This window comes from Pyrus communis, chromosome 2 (assembly GCF_041283825.1).
Source record: "Pyrus communis isolate YQ-2024b chromosome 2, ASM4128382v1, whole genome shotgun sequence".
NCBI lineage: Eukaryota > Viridiplantae > Streptophyta > Magnoliopsida > Rosales > Rosaceae > Pyrus > Pyrus communis.
In genome coordinates, this window is record NC_142566.1 from 4,831,849 (window position 1) to 4,845,325 (window position 13,477).

At 36.0% G+C, this 13,477-nt stretch overlaps 1 protein-coding gene and 1 pseudogene across 1 annotated transcript; one reads left to right on the top strand and one right to left on the bottom strand.

Moving 5' to 3' along the window:
• The first annotated feature begins 1,431 nt into the window (after positions 1-1,431).
• Positions 1,432-2,320, top strand: LOC137748376 (germin-like protein subfamily 3 member 2 pseudogene; annotated as a pseudogene).
• Positions 2,321-3,004: 684 nt separating this feature from the next.
• On the bottom strand, positions 3,005-5,313 carry LOC137748375 (protein trichome birefringence-like 36). The gene is made up of 5 exons (XM_068488522.2): positions 4,650-5,313; positions 4,298-4,469; positions 3,897-4,078; positions 3,618-3,776; positions 3,005-3,522 (listed from the first exon to the last, which is right to left on the bottom strand). Exons 1-5 carry the CDS (start codon positions 5,141-5,143, stop codon positions 3,225-3,227), a joined length of 1,305 nt encoding a protein of 434 aa, XP_068344623.2. The 5' UTR covers positions 5,144-5,313; the 3' UTR covers positions 3,005-3,224.
• Positions 5,314-13,477: the final 8,164 nt, after the last annotated feature.

Sequence of the window (13,477 nt, forward strand, 5' to 3'; positions counted from 1 at the left end):
AAACCCGACTTTTTTTTCTTTTTCTTTATTTTTTTTTATTTTTATTTTTTTGAATTTTCAGGTGTTGGTGAACTTGCTGCGTTACTACATCCGGAGGCCAGAAACCGATATAGATAGTCACTAATACCTGGATAAGCTACATTTGTTTGTAAAGTATACTGCACCAGTCAGCTCAAAGTGACTTGTTGATGCGTTAGTTTTCGAGATAATCTTCCATACACGCAAGGCCGGTCCACTCTCCTATACCATGAACTTGGCTGCTTGCTTTTGCATTTGTCTTCCGCCCGATGCCGTTGTTTAGTGGTGCTAAAATAGTTCAAAAATGAACTTCTCGTTTTAACTGATGTATTCACCTTGCTTTCGAACGTGTCTATGCAGCAAGGAAACGGTTAATGTTATTAATTTCATATTAAAGCTTCCAATAAGATTTTTATTAAAATGTCCTACAAATCCGAACTTCGTCTTTCAAATCAAAATTCAAAACGTGCAAATCTTATTTTCCCGAAGAATAAAAAACACAATTAGCGTCTTCCATGGTCTTGTTCGAATCTTCTAATTTTTAATATCGCTTCTATAAAAAATGTGAAATAAAACACAAATTAGCTTCCAATCATGTTATAGGCCACCCCATAGCACCTTAAAATTGTTGACGACTTTTCTCTTCTTCCAGGCCAAGAAAGTTTTCACTTTCTATTTTTTTCTTATGACATGAAAGTGAAAGTACCTTCAACTTCAAGGCACTAAAAATGCATATACTTCAAGAGTAGCAAGTCAAGACGGTGTAAGAGATTTTCTACTATGCTGAGTGAGGGGTTGTTGAGTGGGGGATTTTCTACTTTGTTTCGGTGTATCTTATACACCATAATTTTTTGTCGTTAGATCCTTAACCAAGAATCCAATAAATAATTTGGTTGATGCCATCTTGTAGAAGGAATTGCCATCAAGCTTGGTTGCTACCATTTGTGACGCTAGACTCTCCTCCTTCAATCCATGTCATCATTTGGCTCATCCTTTGGAGCCATGTTTTTGTACAAAATAGTTGTTTTTTGTCCATGGTTGGATTTTACATCTCGGTTAGAAATGCTCCAAATTTATTTTCAATGTCCAGTCATTAAATCTTTAGTCAAAGATTCAATGAGCAAGATCTAACCGGAGCATAGTAGAATTTTCGGACAGCTAGGATTGTTGTTTGTGCTAAGCTAATAAGATCAAGCTTTTTTGTAATAATGAGAGCCATAAGCACAACTCAACCCCCCACTACAATTCTAATTCTCCACCAAAAACAGAAGAAAAAGCAAACTACATGTTGGTGGGTGCAGTCATTCCCTGGCTAACTAATTAATCCTCAATTCTCACCTTATTCCCAAGGAAAGTTAGTATATACAACTAATTCCATGTAAAGTGCAGCATCAACAATAAAGACATTTTTAATGGTTTGTTTCCTTATCTAGCTAGTATTATTAGTATTTGCCTTCAACATTTGTTCTTTGATGCCATAATTTTCCAGATCAAAGTGGTTGAATGTTTGCAACTTGAAAGCAATATTTCTCCTCGTCCTGCATTCTTGCTTTTTATACCAAAAATGGTCTACAAAACGGTAGCCCTTTTCATCGTCCTCCTCTTCAACAAGAGCTATGTCACTTTCGCTTCAGATCCGGATCCTGTTCAAGACTTCTGCATAGCCAACACAGAGCCTGCGAGTCATGCCAACCAATGCAAGAACTCATCCCTAGCAACAGTAGAAGATTTTGTATTTTCGGGCATTAGGGTTCCTGGAAAGTTTGGTCCAAGCGGGCTCTCTGGCGTTTCTGTGAACTCAAACGTCTTTCCAGGACTCAACACGCTTGGCATGTCGTTTGTCCGAGCTGACTTTGAAGTTGGTGGAGTAAACGTGCCACATTTTCACCCGAGGGCAACAGAGATTGCATTTGTGCTCGAAGGAAAGATCTATTCGGGGTTTGTTGATACGACTAACAGGATTTTGGCCAAAGTGAACGAAAAAGGTGAGGTGATGGTGTTTCCAAGGAGTCTAGTGCACTTTCAAATGAATGTTGGTGATACTCCGGCAACTAAATTGGGCAGTTTTGACAGCCAAAACCCTGGAACCCAGAAAATCCCCGCTGCAATTTTCGGATCCGGTATCGAAGATAAACTCTTGGAAAAAGCTTTTGGATTGAGTTCTAAGGAGATTTCAAAGTTGAAAAAGAAGCTTGGTTCACATTGATTGAGCTAGCTAGAGGAGTACTGCAGTTTCTTTTGTTTGAATTTATTAATTTGTATGTATATGACTGCATGCAGCATATTTTATGAGCAAGTTAGAATATTGCTGAAATATATATTAATAAAAATAAGGTATATTTTTGGAGGATAAAATTTCATTAGCCAATAAACTGCAGAAATTGCCTCTGCCTGCCAAGGAAGAAGAGATCCGTAATCAAGTTTTTTAGCCATTTTTTCTTATTCATAGAGAAAAAGATGGGTTTGTTTTGATATGAAATACTCACTGAAAAATTTGAAAAAAAATGGATAGGCAAGGGCAGTGCGTGGGCCCTTACACTTGAGTTTGCCTATTTTCATAAATTACGATAATTTAGAATGTCATCTCGAAAAAAAAGAGGCTATGTTTAAGTCCTATGTAGAGAAATACTTTATCAAAGTTGTTTGCCACTAGAGACTGTTTCTACTGCAAAAGCAATTGAGATGAATGTCAATTATTACATGACATCATTATTACAAGAAGGTCATGGCTACAAAAGTGAAGATCACATCTCTTGCTTTTTGAATTGAAAACTTTGGTTCTTCAACTTCTCCCACTAAGAGTCATTTTTTGATTGCTGAAACTAAAGAAATCCTTATAGCTAAGCATGTTATTTCATTAGTAATGTATAACTAAATATCTAGACGACTAAAAATATAGATGTAGACATGAGCGTAGACAAGTTAGCTGATCAACAAGTGCTCTCTCAACTCAAGTTTGTTCCCTTCTCCCTCCCTGTAGCTTAGATTATATTTGAATATTGCTTGAATAAAGAAAGGAAGAAACATAGATATGAGTGCAAAGAGACTTTGCTAGCAAGCATAATATGATGAGTGATCACCTTCTCACATACAACCACCTCACCACAACATCATAATTCGCATTACAAACTTTAATCTGCAGAAAAGAAGAGTTTACTCTCACACTTGACGTAAAATTTTAATTAACACAGTTAATTAACTCATACTTAAAGCAAGGCACTCAACATCTCATTCCAACTATCAGGCACCCCAGGAAGGCACCAATGGCTGCAGTCAGAGGATAAGCCTCTTGGGTGCTGCCTCTCTTCTTGCCCCATGGCCCTTCTGTACACAGAAGGGTGCCCGTCTCTTCGAAATGCTGACATTGTAGTTATGTCCTGAAGATATACTGGAAATCTCATATTTCTCAATACAGTTTGCAGCACTATCAATGGCTCAGGAACATGTTGGTGACTGAAATAAGCCAGAGGCTGCTTCTGATTATAGCATCTCCAACCATTTTGTCTGCCGAAAAGCGAATAGAACACATTCATGTATATACTGAAGAATTCTGTGAATTATATTTGCATCATAACTCCGTCAGATCTCATATTACGTACCTGTTGTGCCTAGGTGACATGCTTCGAAAAATCACTTGGGTTTTTCGAGGATCTAAGTTTAAATCAATCCATTTAGCCCATGTAGTGAGTCCTTTTTGGTATGCAACCATTGGATTCATGTTTGTGTACAGAGACTGTCCTTCCATGTAGTAATCCCACCTGCAATAGATTAGAAGAACTCTTCAATTAAGATCATAATTACGAACATCCACAATGCTACCACTTCTGAAGCAAAAGAAATGAGGAAAGGTAACTCGATGAATGCGAATTTTCTCTTACGAACTCGATTTGTCAGAGTGAGTCCACCAGTGAGCAGAATCAAACACAAGAACATCAACTCCTCTCCAGTACTTTGCATTCTCTTCTATCAAGTCCAAATGTAAAATTCTCTTTTTGTCAGCTCCTTTGTTCAACTCTACTAGGAGTGGAGCCCATGAAAACTCAACTGATGTCTCAAAATCCTGTGTGTGAATTAAATTTACTATTTATGTTAATGTAAGATTTAAGAACAAGGATCAAATCTTGAGGCTTTCCCTCAATACAATGTAAAGCAAATTTCTTTGTTCAATTTTAGTCACCAAACAAGTTTTTAGTTTTCAGAACAAATAAAAGCTAAAAACTGAAAATGAATTGAAATAGTAATCAAACGACCCCTACAATTTTAATAAAAATAATTGTACCATTGCATGGAATGCCATAGAGGGGCCATTGTAGGTCACTCTCTTTCTTCCAGTTGGAACAACTCCTTGTACTAAGCACACTAGGGACTCCCACTGATTCCTCATTATAGAATCACCAACCAGCATTATTCTTTTCCTTCTCATTTTTCCAAGAAATTTCAATGCATCAAACCTTCATTGAAACAAGAAAACAAAGAAATAACTATCAAAACAAGAAATACATTACACTAAATGATTTTAAATTACTAGAAGGGAAATTCAAACTTAGATGCAGAGAAGAGAGCGCACTGCTCTAACAAATTTGGCTAAGCCCAAAATAGATTATTTAGTTAAGTTTGGTTTAGGGTTGTACCTTGGAATGGAGCAGCTGTTGGGCTTCCACCTCCATTTTTCGTAGTCCGAATCCGGCCTTCCATTCTTTTGACAAGTCACTGCAGTGCTAAGATACGGACAAGTCGAGTCATAGAGAGGGTACGATTGATCGTAAACCCATTTTCCGGCGGAAAGCTCACATCTCCTCCTTGAACTTTGGTGGCTCTCAACCATGTTCACAGCATCCTCTTCTTCATCAAGCCAAGAGTCATCTTCTAGCTCAAGAGGTGATGACTTCCCCTGAAAGAAGCATAGAAAGACAATGAAGATGCTGAACAAGAAGAGGAGTTGAAGCTTTGGTTTGCTCATTGATTTCCGAATTCCAAAGCTAGGGGAAGATTGAATTAGTCTCCCCAGCAAAGAAAATAAGCATTTTGTAAGCTGCATGCAGGGGCCTTGATGATTGTATATGATGAGAATTATAGCATCAAAGGCATGACTTGCGGTGTGATGGGACCATATCCAATTATCCATATGCGTGGAATTGCAATTGCAATGTTTTTCTTCTTAATCCCATTAATTAATGTTTCTTTTCTTTCTTGTTGAATATGATTTGTATGACCCAAATACACTGTTACGGAGACGTTCTATATCAACAATAGTATGTGTTCATTTTACTCTACGTATCCTTATATTATTGACATATGACATTACAAGAGGATATATTGCTTATATTATGTCATATGAAACATTAATGTGGTACTGTACTAGTGCCACACAAGCTATTCTAATTGTGAAGATGGTGGAAAAAAGTTCGAAACAAGGGATAAAAAGTAGGGAATTAGGTACCCGTAACTGGAGGACGATGTGTCGGCCATGCACATCACTGGTATTGTTTTTCAAAAGTTAATAAAGGTTAAAGAGATCATCAGACCAGTTACTTTGCAGAAAATTACGGATCGTTGCACCAAATATAAACACCATATCAACAATATTTACTAAATATCCACGTCATATTAATAATATGTAACAAATATTGACGCTACACTAACAATGCTACCCAATTGTTGTAGAACCTTAACCTTGCAAAACCCCTTCTTTTCCTCCACCCTCCAACTCTGCTAGCACATTCATTGAAACATTAGCACCCCAGACACAATACTGAACAATTAACAACAAATCATCAATCACGAGCGGAATGAGCTGCCCCTTCTTTTTGGTCCGTCTTCCTAACGATTCTTCTGCATATGGTGTGGTGCATCCTCTCCATGACAAGCTTGTACTCACACAACTCGTATAAGTGGCGTTCATCCTTGCACTTTCATGGGAGGTAGAACCAGCCTGCTTAATTTTAATATTAGTATTATAATATTAGAAGCTGTCTTTTGGTGGGAAAGATTTGTGTGTTAAACTTGAAATTCAAATGAGCAGTTGTATTTTTTGGTTTTTCATGAATAGTCACATGTTTTTCAAAAAGACATCTCAACTTCAATAAATAGTGAAGTGTTGTAAAAGTTGTGGAAATGAATGCTCACATGTTTTAGCTAAAAATGAAAAGTGAGTAAAACTTAAGAATAGTAGCATTGTTGTTGTTATATGATGTTTTTCAAAATGCACTCGTTTCACTTTTATGATTCTTCACAGATATGACTCTATATAAGGAGCATTCCATGTATAATCACAACACACAATAGAACAGAAAAGAAGTGAAAACATTAATATTAATATCATTTCCTTCCCTTTTTTACCTGCAATCATTTTTGTGTTATAGTTACGAAAATAAACAGTATGATACACTGCACCCACTTCGCTCCTATCTCTAGCAAAGATTATCTCTTTAAATTTTGCCTATTTATAACCTAGAGTCCCTTGTAGTCATAAATCACTTTCAATATTCACATCACCATAGACTCGTTTGATGTTTAGGGTTAGCTTGGCTTTGGTCAAACTCAATAAATTTAATGAATGTTGAATGAAAATATAGATACTAACTTGCATGGTGGAGAAATCATGAAGACAGCTGATCCTTCCAAATCCCCACAAAAAATGGCACGATTAGGAGGGATAATTTTTTTCATAGCTTCTCCATCTTCTACCTTCATTTTGAATAAAATATGTTAAGTTGACATCTATATTTCTAATTCATTGAATCTAATGGACAGTCCAATCCAGGTCAATCATAGACATCAAACGAGCCTAGTGCACTAATATTAGATATTACCTCATTGAATCCATTTGAGCCTTGTGATTTGGAATGCTATCATGACAAAGACGATATTTGCATCGACCCAGTTTAGGTTTTTCTAACCCAATTCTCATGTGCATTTAACATTTTTTGTTATTGTTCGTATGAATTAAGTTTGTTTAATTACATGATGATTTAGTCATTTCTTATCTGATTAAAATATTGCAATTAAACCGTATGTGTTTCAACAGAGTGGCTACGAAACAAAGGTTCTAGAAAGAGGAGGGGGAGAAAAGATGGAGGGAGAGACTCGAGTCTTCGGGTTTTCTTTGACCCGGTTGTAACTTAAAATGAATTTTTAGTTTAATACATTGAGAGTGATTCAACGATTCTTAAATTTAACCCCTCAAATTACTATGTTATTCAAGAGAATGATTTATATGACACGAGTACACGTCACAATGGCATCTTGTGCTAATAAAATAAAAATAGAGGAACGAGAGGGTCGTGACACTATCGGAATAGACTGTCTGGTCAGTAAAGGAAGCAATCGTCCCTACCATCAGGTTGGTTTTGACTGGTTGCATAGTAGTTATAAACTTATAGTTAGCAACCCATGGAGTCCACTTATGTGCCTAGTAATTTACTATAGCCTTCGAGTTGTGTGTATTGATTTCATGGTAAGTTGAGATATTTAGAAGATAAGTTCTCCACATATCGTGTATATATTCTTTTACCGTTGACAAAGAATACCATAGTCAAATAAAGAGATAGTGTGGATCACATTTCCACGAGGTGTGATTGCAACAGTTGGCATCACCATTATCTGATGAACTTCCTATCTTCAACAGTTAGGTCACCATTATCTGTGAATTTTTTTTTAGTATTCCCATATCTCTGTATATACCCTAGATGACAAAACTGGGCTGCTTTTATATGTGATGATGAAATATAAACTCCACCACAGCTTATGCATGTGATATTTAGTTATCATCGCACCATGAAGACACTTGTATCTCTTGTGCTGTTTTCTCTAAGTGATGTTTACTTTCTCTGTATGCCTGTGCAGAAGAAATAATGGAAGTTGAAGAAGAAAATGATGGCAATTTCAGTCCTAACTTGCATGCACATATGCATCCCTCAACTTCAACTTGTGACTTGCATCCCAAAAAGAAAGCGAAAATAGATCCATTGTCACATGCGATTGGTGAGTGGTTTCAACGACACCAAACCTCAGTAAATCGCAAGTTGTTAAGGCTGTACTCATATTACTGAATGGTAACCCAGAAGAATTCTGTTTACTGAAATCTCTTCCTGATGCTGACATAGTGGATTCGTTACTGTGGTTTGAACTTGTGTATGTAAAATAGGTCTTAGACATAGCCAATTAGCAACATTCTCCATCTCAGGAAAAGAAGAATAATCTGCCCTCACCCTCTCTTGACAGCCCCTCCCCTACTAACTTAATTTCTGGTTGTGCAATTGTTTAATTGATGTTTAAAGCGCTGCTGCTTAACATCTTCTGTTGGTTACATTTAGCTTCTAGACTTGCTATTTGCTATTAATTACATGCTTCAAGGACGCGCCTTATAATCCGTTTATATCTTTCACTTTTTATAGTTTGGGAGGAGGTTTTGGGTTCAATATATGTTGCAAAAGAGTAATTTGAATTGAAATATTCCAATTGTAAATCCTTCTACTACAAGCTCCGACATATTAAAAAGAGAGAGATAGTATGAAAGTGATGAAGAATCAAATTTACTATGATATGGTCTTTTTGTAATTCACACTCGCCAAAATGAGTTTGAGTAAGAAAGTGCAGGCAGTTGCTGCAACGTATAGTATAGCACAAGAATTTGCAAGTTTGACAGAATTACTTGAATTGTTAGTGTTTGTGTGTGGTAATATAAGCTTCAATGGAGACTCTGTGCAAGAGGAAAGACAAAGAGAGTTCACAAAGAAGATGAAAGGAATTCTGCACTTCTCATTTCACACATTGAACATGCCAAACACTTTGTTACCGTTGCACACGGAAGGAAGGGAGATCCTTCACACTCCAATATACAACATAATCTCAACCATTCATTGGTATTATCCTATGAGATAATGCCACATGTCTAATTCTATTACTTAAACTAAATACAACATTAAGAAACCATGTGGACTATGATCCAATGGCTGACATTCAAACTGAAACAAAAATACATTTATGAAATGATCTCAGCCATCAATTTCCAGCTGAAGGGTTACATTCCAACATGAATATCCTCCTCTGATGTAGTTCCAGTGCATTGCCTTGTTATCCTGTTTTCTGTTGGATTCATGGCATGTTATTTTACTTGGTATCTAATAGCATTCAGATTTTCTCTAATTAATGATTATGATTTATATACAGGGACATGAATGGTGGTAAAAGACGACGAGCTTCGTGGATTCCTTGTCAGTTCTGCAAAAGAAGCATCTGCATATGTAAAAGAATGGCGGTTTTTTGTCAATAGACTTTGTACTTGGTCTGCCTATGATGCTCGCTGCTGTTGTTTTTAAGATTATATATACTAGGTTAACTAGTGACCTTTGAAATGTCTTGTACCGAATGTTGTCTATAATATCAACTTACTTGTATGGTAATGCTATATGTGTTTGTTTCGTGTCTAGCCTGAAAACAGAAAAGGAACGCACCGTGAATATTAGAAAGAAATTAGAGCGTTGAGCTCCTTGATAGCTAAAAGCAGAAGTGATTTATAACTCAAGACAACATCAGCCTGAGGTTACACATTGTAGAAGCAAAAGAAAGTTGAGGACGTAAGCTCTTGATCACCTCCTCAGTCCAACTCGGTGCCAGGTCCCGTGCCTGAAAATGTAGGGGGGAGCTTGACTAACAAGTGTTGTCCAAAATGGGTACCTGCCCCATCTTGTTTTGAAAGTAAGACATAGCTAGCTACTAATATTCAAGGAAGAAGAATGCACAACAGAAGATAACTTTCAACTTTGTTCGAGATGCATTACACAGTTCATGCTCATACACATTCAGCTCTGACGTTTATCGTCCTCAGAACTCCATCACTATCACCATCTAATACATTGAAGCCACAATTGAAACCATCGCCACCACATAGAACCGAGACAGCTTCAAAACTGAGGTGCCTTTTTTCATGAATATATATAACGTGAATGAAACTCCGTATCTCTGTAAGATTTGTATATAACTGACATAATAAATAGACTATATAATGACGTGCTGTAGGAACTCGACCACATGTTCTCTCCTTGCATGCGGTTGCGGTTGTATATAGTCAATTCTGTATTGCACTTCTTGGTTGGTTTACACAAACCGATTAGAATTAGATGTTTACTTTCTCTCTGTGCCTGTTGCTAAATAATTTTTTTTAGTTAATACCTTTGTTTCTCGAGTATATATCATTCCTCTAATCCTCTTGTGCTGTTTTCCCTCTCCTTGTTGTTTACTTTCTGCATGTTGTTGCGCTGAAGAAATAAACTGAATCCTAACGTGCGTCGCAGCTTCAACTTGTGACTCGCGTCCAAAAAAGAAAGCGAAAAGAGATCCCATGGCAGATGCAATTGGTGAGATGGCTATCTGAAGAAGACTTGAAGGAAGGAAGGAAGGAAGGAAGGAGCACATACCAATATGGATCCTTAATTTGATTTAAAGTATCAAATTCTTCTTCATGCATGTCAGTGTCAGAGGATGAACTTGAGTTGGAATGTCTTGAAGCCGCATATCTTCTTTGCTAACAGTTGAGTTGAGATGATGTCGTCTGTCGCATCCAAAACATTCACTCCCTCGTTAAGAAATTAAACTTTCGTTAACAGTCAACTTGTTAAAGGACCGACGAACCTATCAAATACGCTGAAATTATACTTATTGTCAGGACCAGTTTTCATCAAAAGTCAACCTGTTTAGTGTTTAGTGTATAGCGTTTAGCAACCAAGTTAGGTCTGTGCGCCGTGCAACTTTGAACGTGCAAACTCAAACAGCCAAACTACGTGCAAGTTTCCCTACAGGATAATGATATCCCTTGCCATTATGTTGTTCTCTTCTTAGTTCTTATTCAATTGCAACTACTAAAATTACTCAGTAAATTGCTTCTTCGCCTTTTTGCTCGTAACTCTTGACGACAATTTAACTAATATTTTGACACGAAAAACGGATTATATCGTGGAATTAGATGGAAAGAAAAAATATATTCTGATTACGTCCAAAATTTTTATAAATATGAGAAATGCAAAAGAGATTCTCTAAAAGTTAGACTTTTATGAACTTGAACTTATTTCATAGTTTAATGTTCATTTCTATAACAATATTACAAAATATTATGCAAAAATTATGAGGTGGCAAAATTTATATTTCATTTTAAGAGAATTTTTTTAACATTTCTCTTTTTTCATATATTTTCCAATATGAGAGAACTTTAGTATGAAGTGGACTGATTTGAGGAGCATATACTGTCAATATTCGGTATAATTAAATATAAATATACACATATAAGTCGGTGAGATGGAAGATAGATAAATAAATAAATAAACAGAAGTTGGTGAGAGCCGTCCTAATTTATAATTATATATTGGAAAGTGGGGACAGACAGCGGCTATCCCATGTCAATGAAGTCGTTGTTACTGCAAATTAGAAGAAAGCCAACAATGGAGGGCTACGCTGTTGTATTTTGACTCAGAAAACCCATTTATTTCATTTCACTCGTGCAGATTTCTTTTTTTTTTGTATTTTTTTTTTTTCGGAAACTGGGTTCCCTTGTGTGCAGATTTGGAATGTGCACTTGCTGCTCAGTGATATGCACTGTTCTAAAAATCTCAATTTAAGCCTTGTCTAGGTGCTAGACGGTTAGTCACCATTCTAATTAATGTCTATTCATTTGAAAATTAAGAAAGACCACCTAGACGTATTGAGGGGCCCGCCTAGACCGCTTAGACACCTGCCTAGCTCGCTAAGACCTGTCTGGGTTGCGACTCACTTAGACAAAAAATAGATAACTTTCATTTTGCATTTTATTTTATTTTTGTTGAATACTTAAATGAAAACACACATTATATGCTTGTTTCTCATGTTTTCATTATGTTCCAATAGCTCATAATATATATGTCATTCTATTTTGTAGTTTATGATGAAATTATATATATATTAAGTATAAATAAACATTTATTTACACGAAATATAATAAATTTAATTAAATCCGCCTAGATCCCGCCTAGCCACCTAGGCACTAGGCCCCAGCCCGCCGCCCGACTAGCGCGTCGCGTCTTTTAGAACCCTGGTGATATGAGACACATTCCATGCAGTCACCTTGTTGAGCACTTGATCAATATCTAACAGATTCAAGTTTGATTCATATGAATAACAATGATTATTTATGCTGATAATGATACTTAGTTATTTGCGCATCGTGTGACTTGGTGCAATTCTTCTCTTTTTTTCTCTTAAACTAGAACCTCATCGCATAAAAAGAATTTACACTAAAAAATAAAACTCAAAAATTGAAATCAAAATGTTTATCAATAGAAGTTGGACTTAAAATCTTCCCCTTATAAGTGAACAAAAATACTATCTAACCATAATACTAAATGATGATTAATAGCCCCTTAGATCTTATACATACTACCAGCTTTCTTAATTCCCTCTTAGTTCAGCTAATGAGCTAATGAACCTCCCCACAAAGAAAAGACTAAATTTTGGCTCTCACCAACTGTCTCAAATTAACAAGTGTAAATGTATATCAATTCTTAATTTATGAGCAAGTTGAAAGAAGTCCCCAAGTCTGAAACTCTTCAATCATGCAAGATGCACAAAAAATTGGGCTCATCAGAAAAAGAGGCTTTGGTTGACATTTTTCAATGTGATTGCTTGGTTGACAATGAACTGGAATATGTATAACTACGTACCTACCATGCATAATTGCACTTTTTTTTTTGGAAAAGTTATGAGCAACCTCATTTTACTACTCTTTTATGGTCCAGTTACTATAGTACGGTATAACTGAATGGTACGAGTTTTACACAAGATCATACTGTTATTAAATTTACATATATAAAAATTTAATTGTTGATTTACTCAGTGGTATGTACTATAGAAAAAAATTACATTTTTAAAGACTTATTTTTAGCTACCCCACTTGGGACTCTATTTTAATCTCACTTTGCACCCTGTAATTTAAAAGTCGTCATTGTACTCTCTTGAAACTCGAATTCACTCCACTTTGCCCTTTGGAACTCGATTTTTAAACCCATTTTGCCCTCTAAAACTCAAAAATCGTCATTTTACTATATAAAACTCAAAATTCGCTCTATATTGCCTCAATTCTGTTATGTCAGTTTGATTTGGGTGCACTAGACTAATCAATTTCTTTTTTATTTTTTTCATCTCTACAACTCAATCACAACAACCCAAAAAACTTACAATTCTTAATTTCTTTTTTGTTTTAAACTTAATATTTTATGATTGTTGAATGTTAACGCATAGTAGAGATTTATAATCAAATTCATTGGCACATGCAATATAGTCTTATTGGGTGGTGAGTCCTACATATGTTCCATGGCGGTTTTGGAGTTTCAAGGTGAAGGGAGAGTTACAATCAAAGTGAAACGAATTTTGAGTTTCAAGAAGTAAAATTGTGATATTCAAGTTATAGCAGCAAAATAAGATTAAAATTAAG

What these genes read in the sequence shown, in the direction of transcription:
- LOC137748375 (XM_068488522.2), bottom strand. Translation starts at nt 5,143, where the DNA reads ATGGATAATTGGATATGGTCCCATCACACCGCAAGTCATGCCTTTGAT. An exon ending in AACAGCTGCTCCATTCCAAG is followed by an intron (nt 4,470 to 4,649) that starts GTACAACCCTAA and finishes GTTTCAATGAAG; the next exon opens with GTTTGATGCATTGAAATTTC. An exon ending in CTATGGCATTCCATGCAATG is followed by an intron (nt 4,079 to 4,297) that starts GTACAATTATTT and finishes ATTCACACACAG; the next exon opens with GATTTTGAGACATCAGTTGA.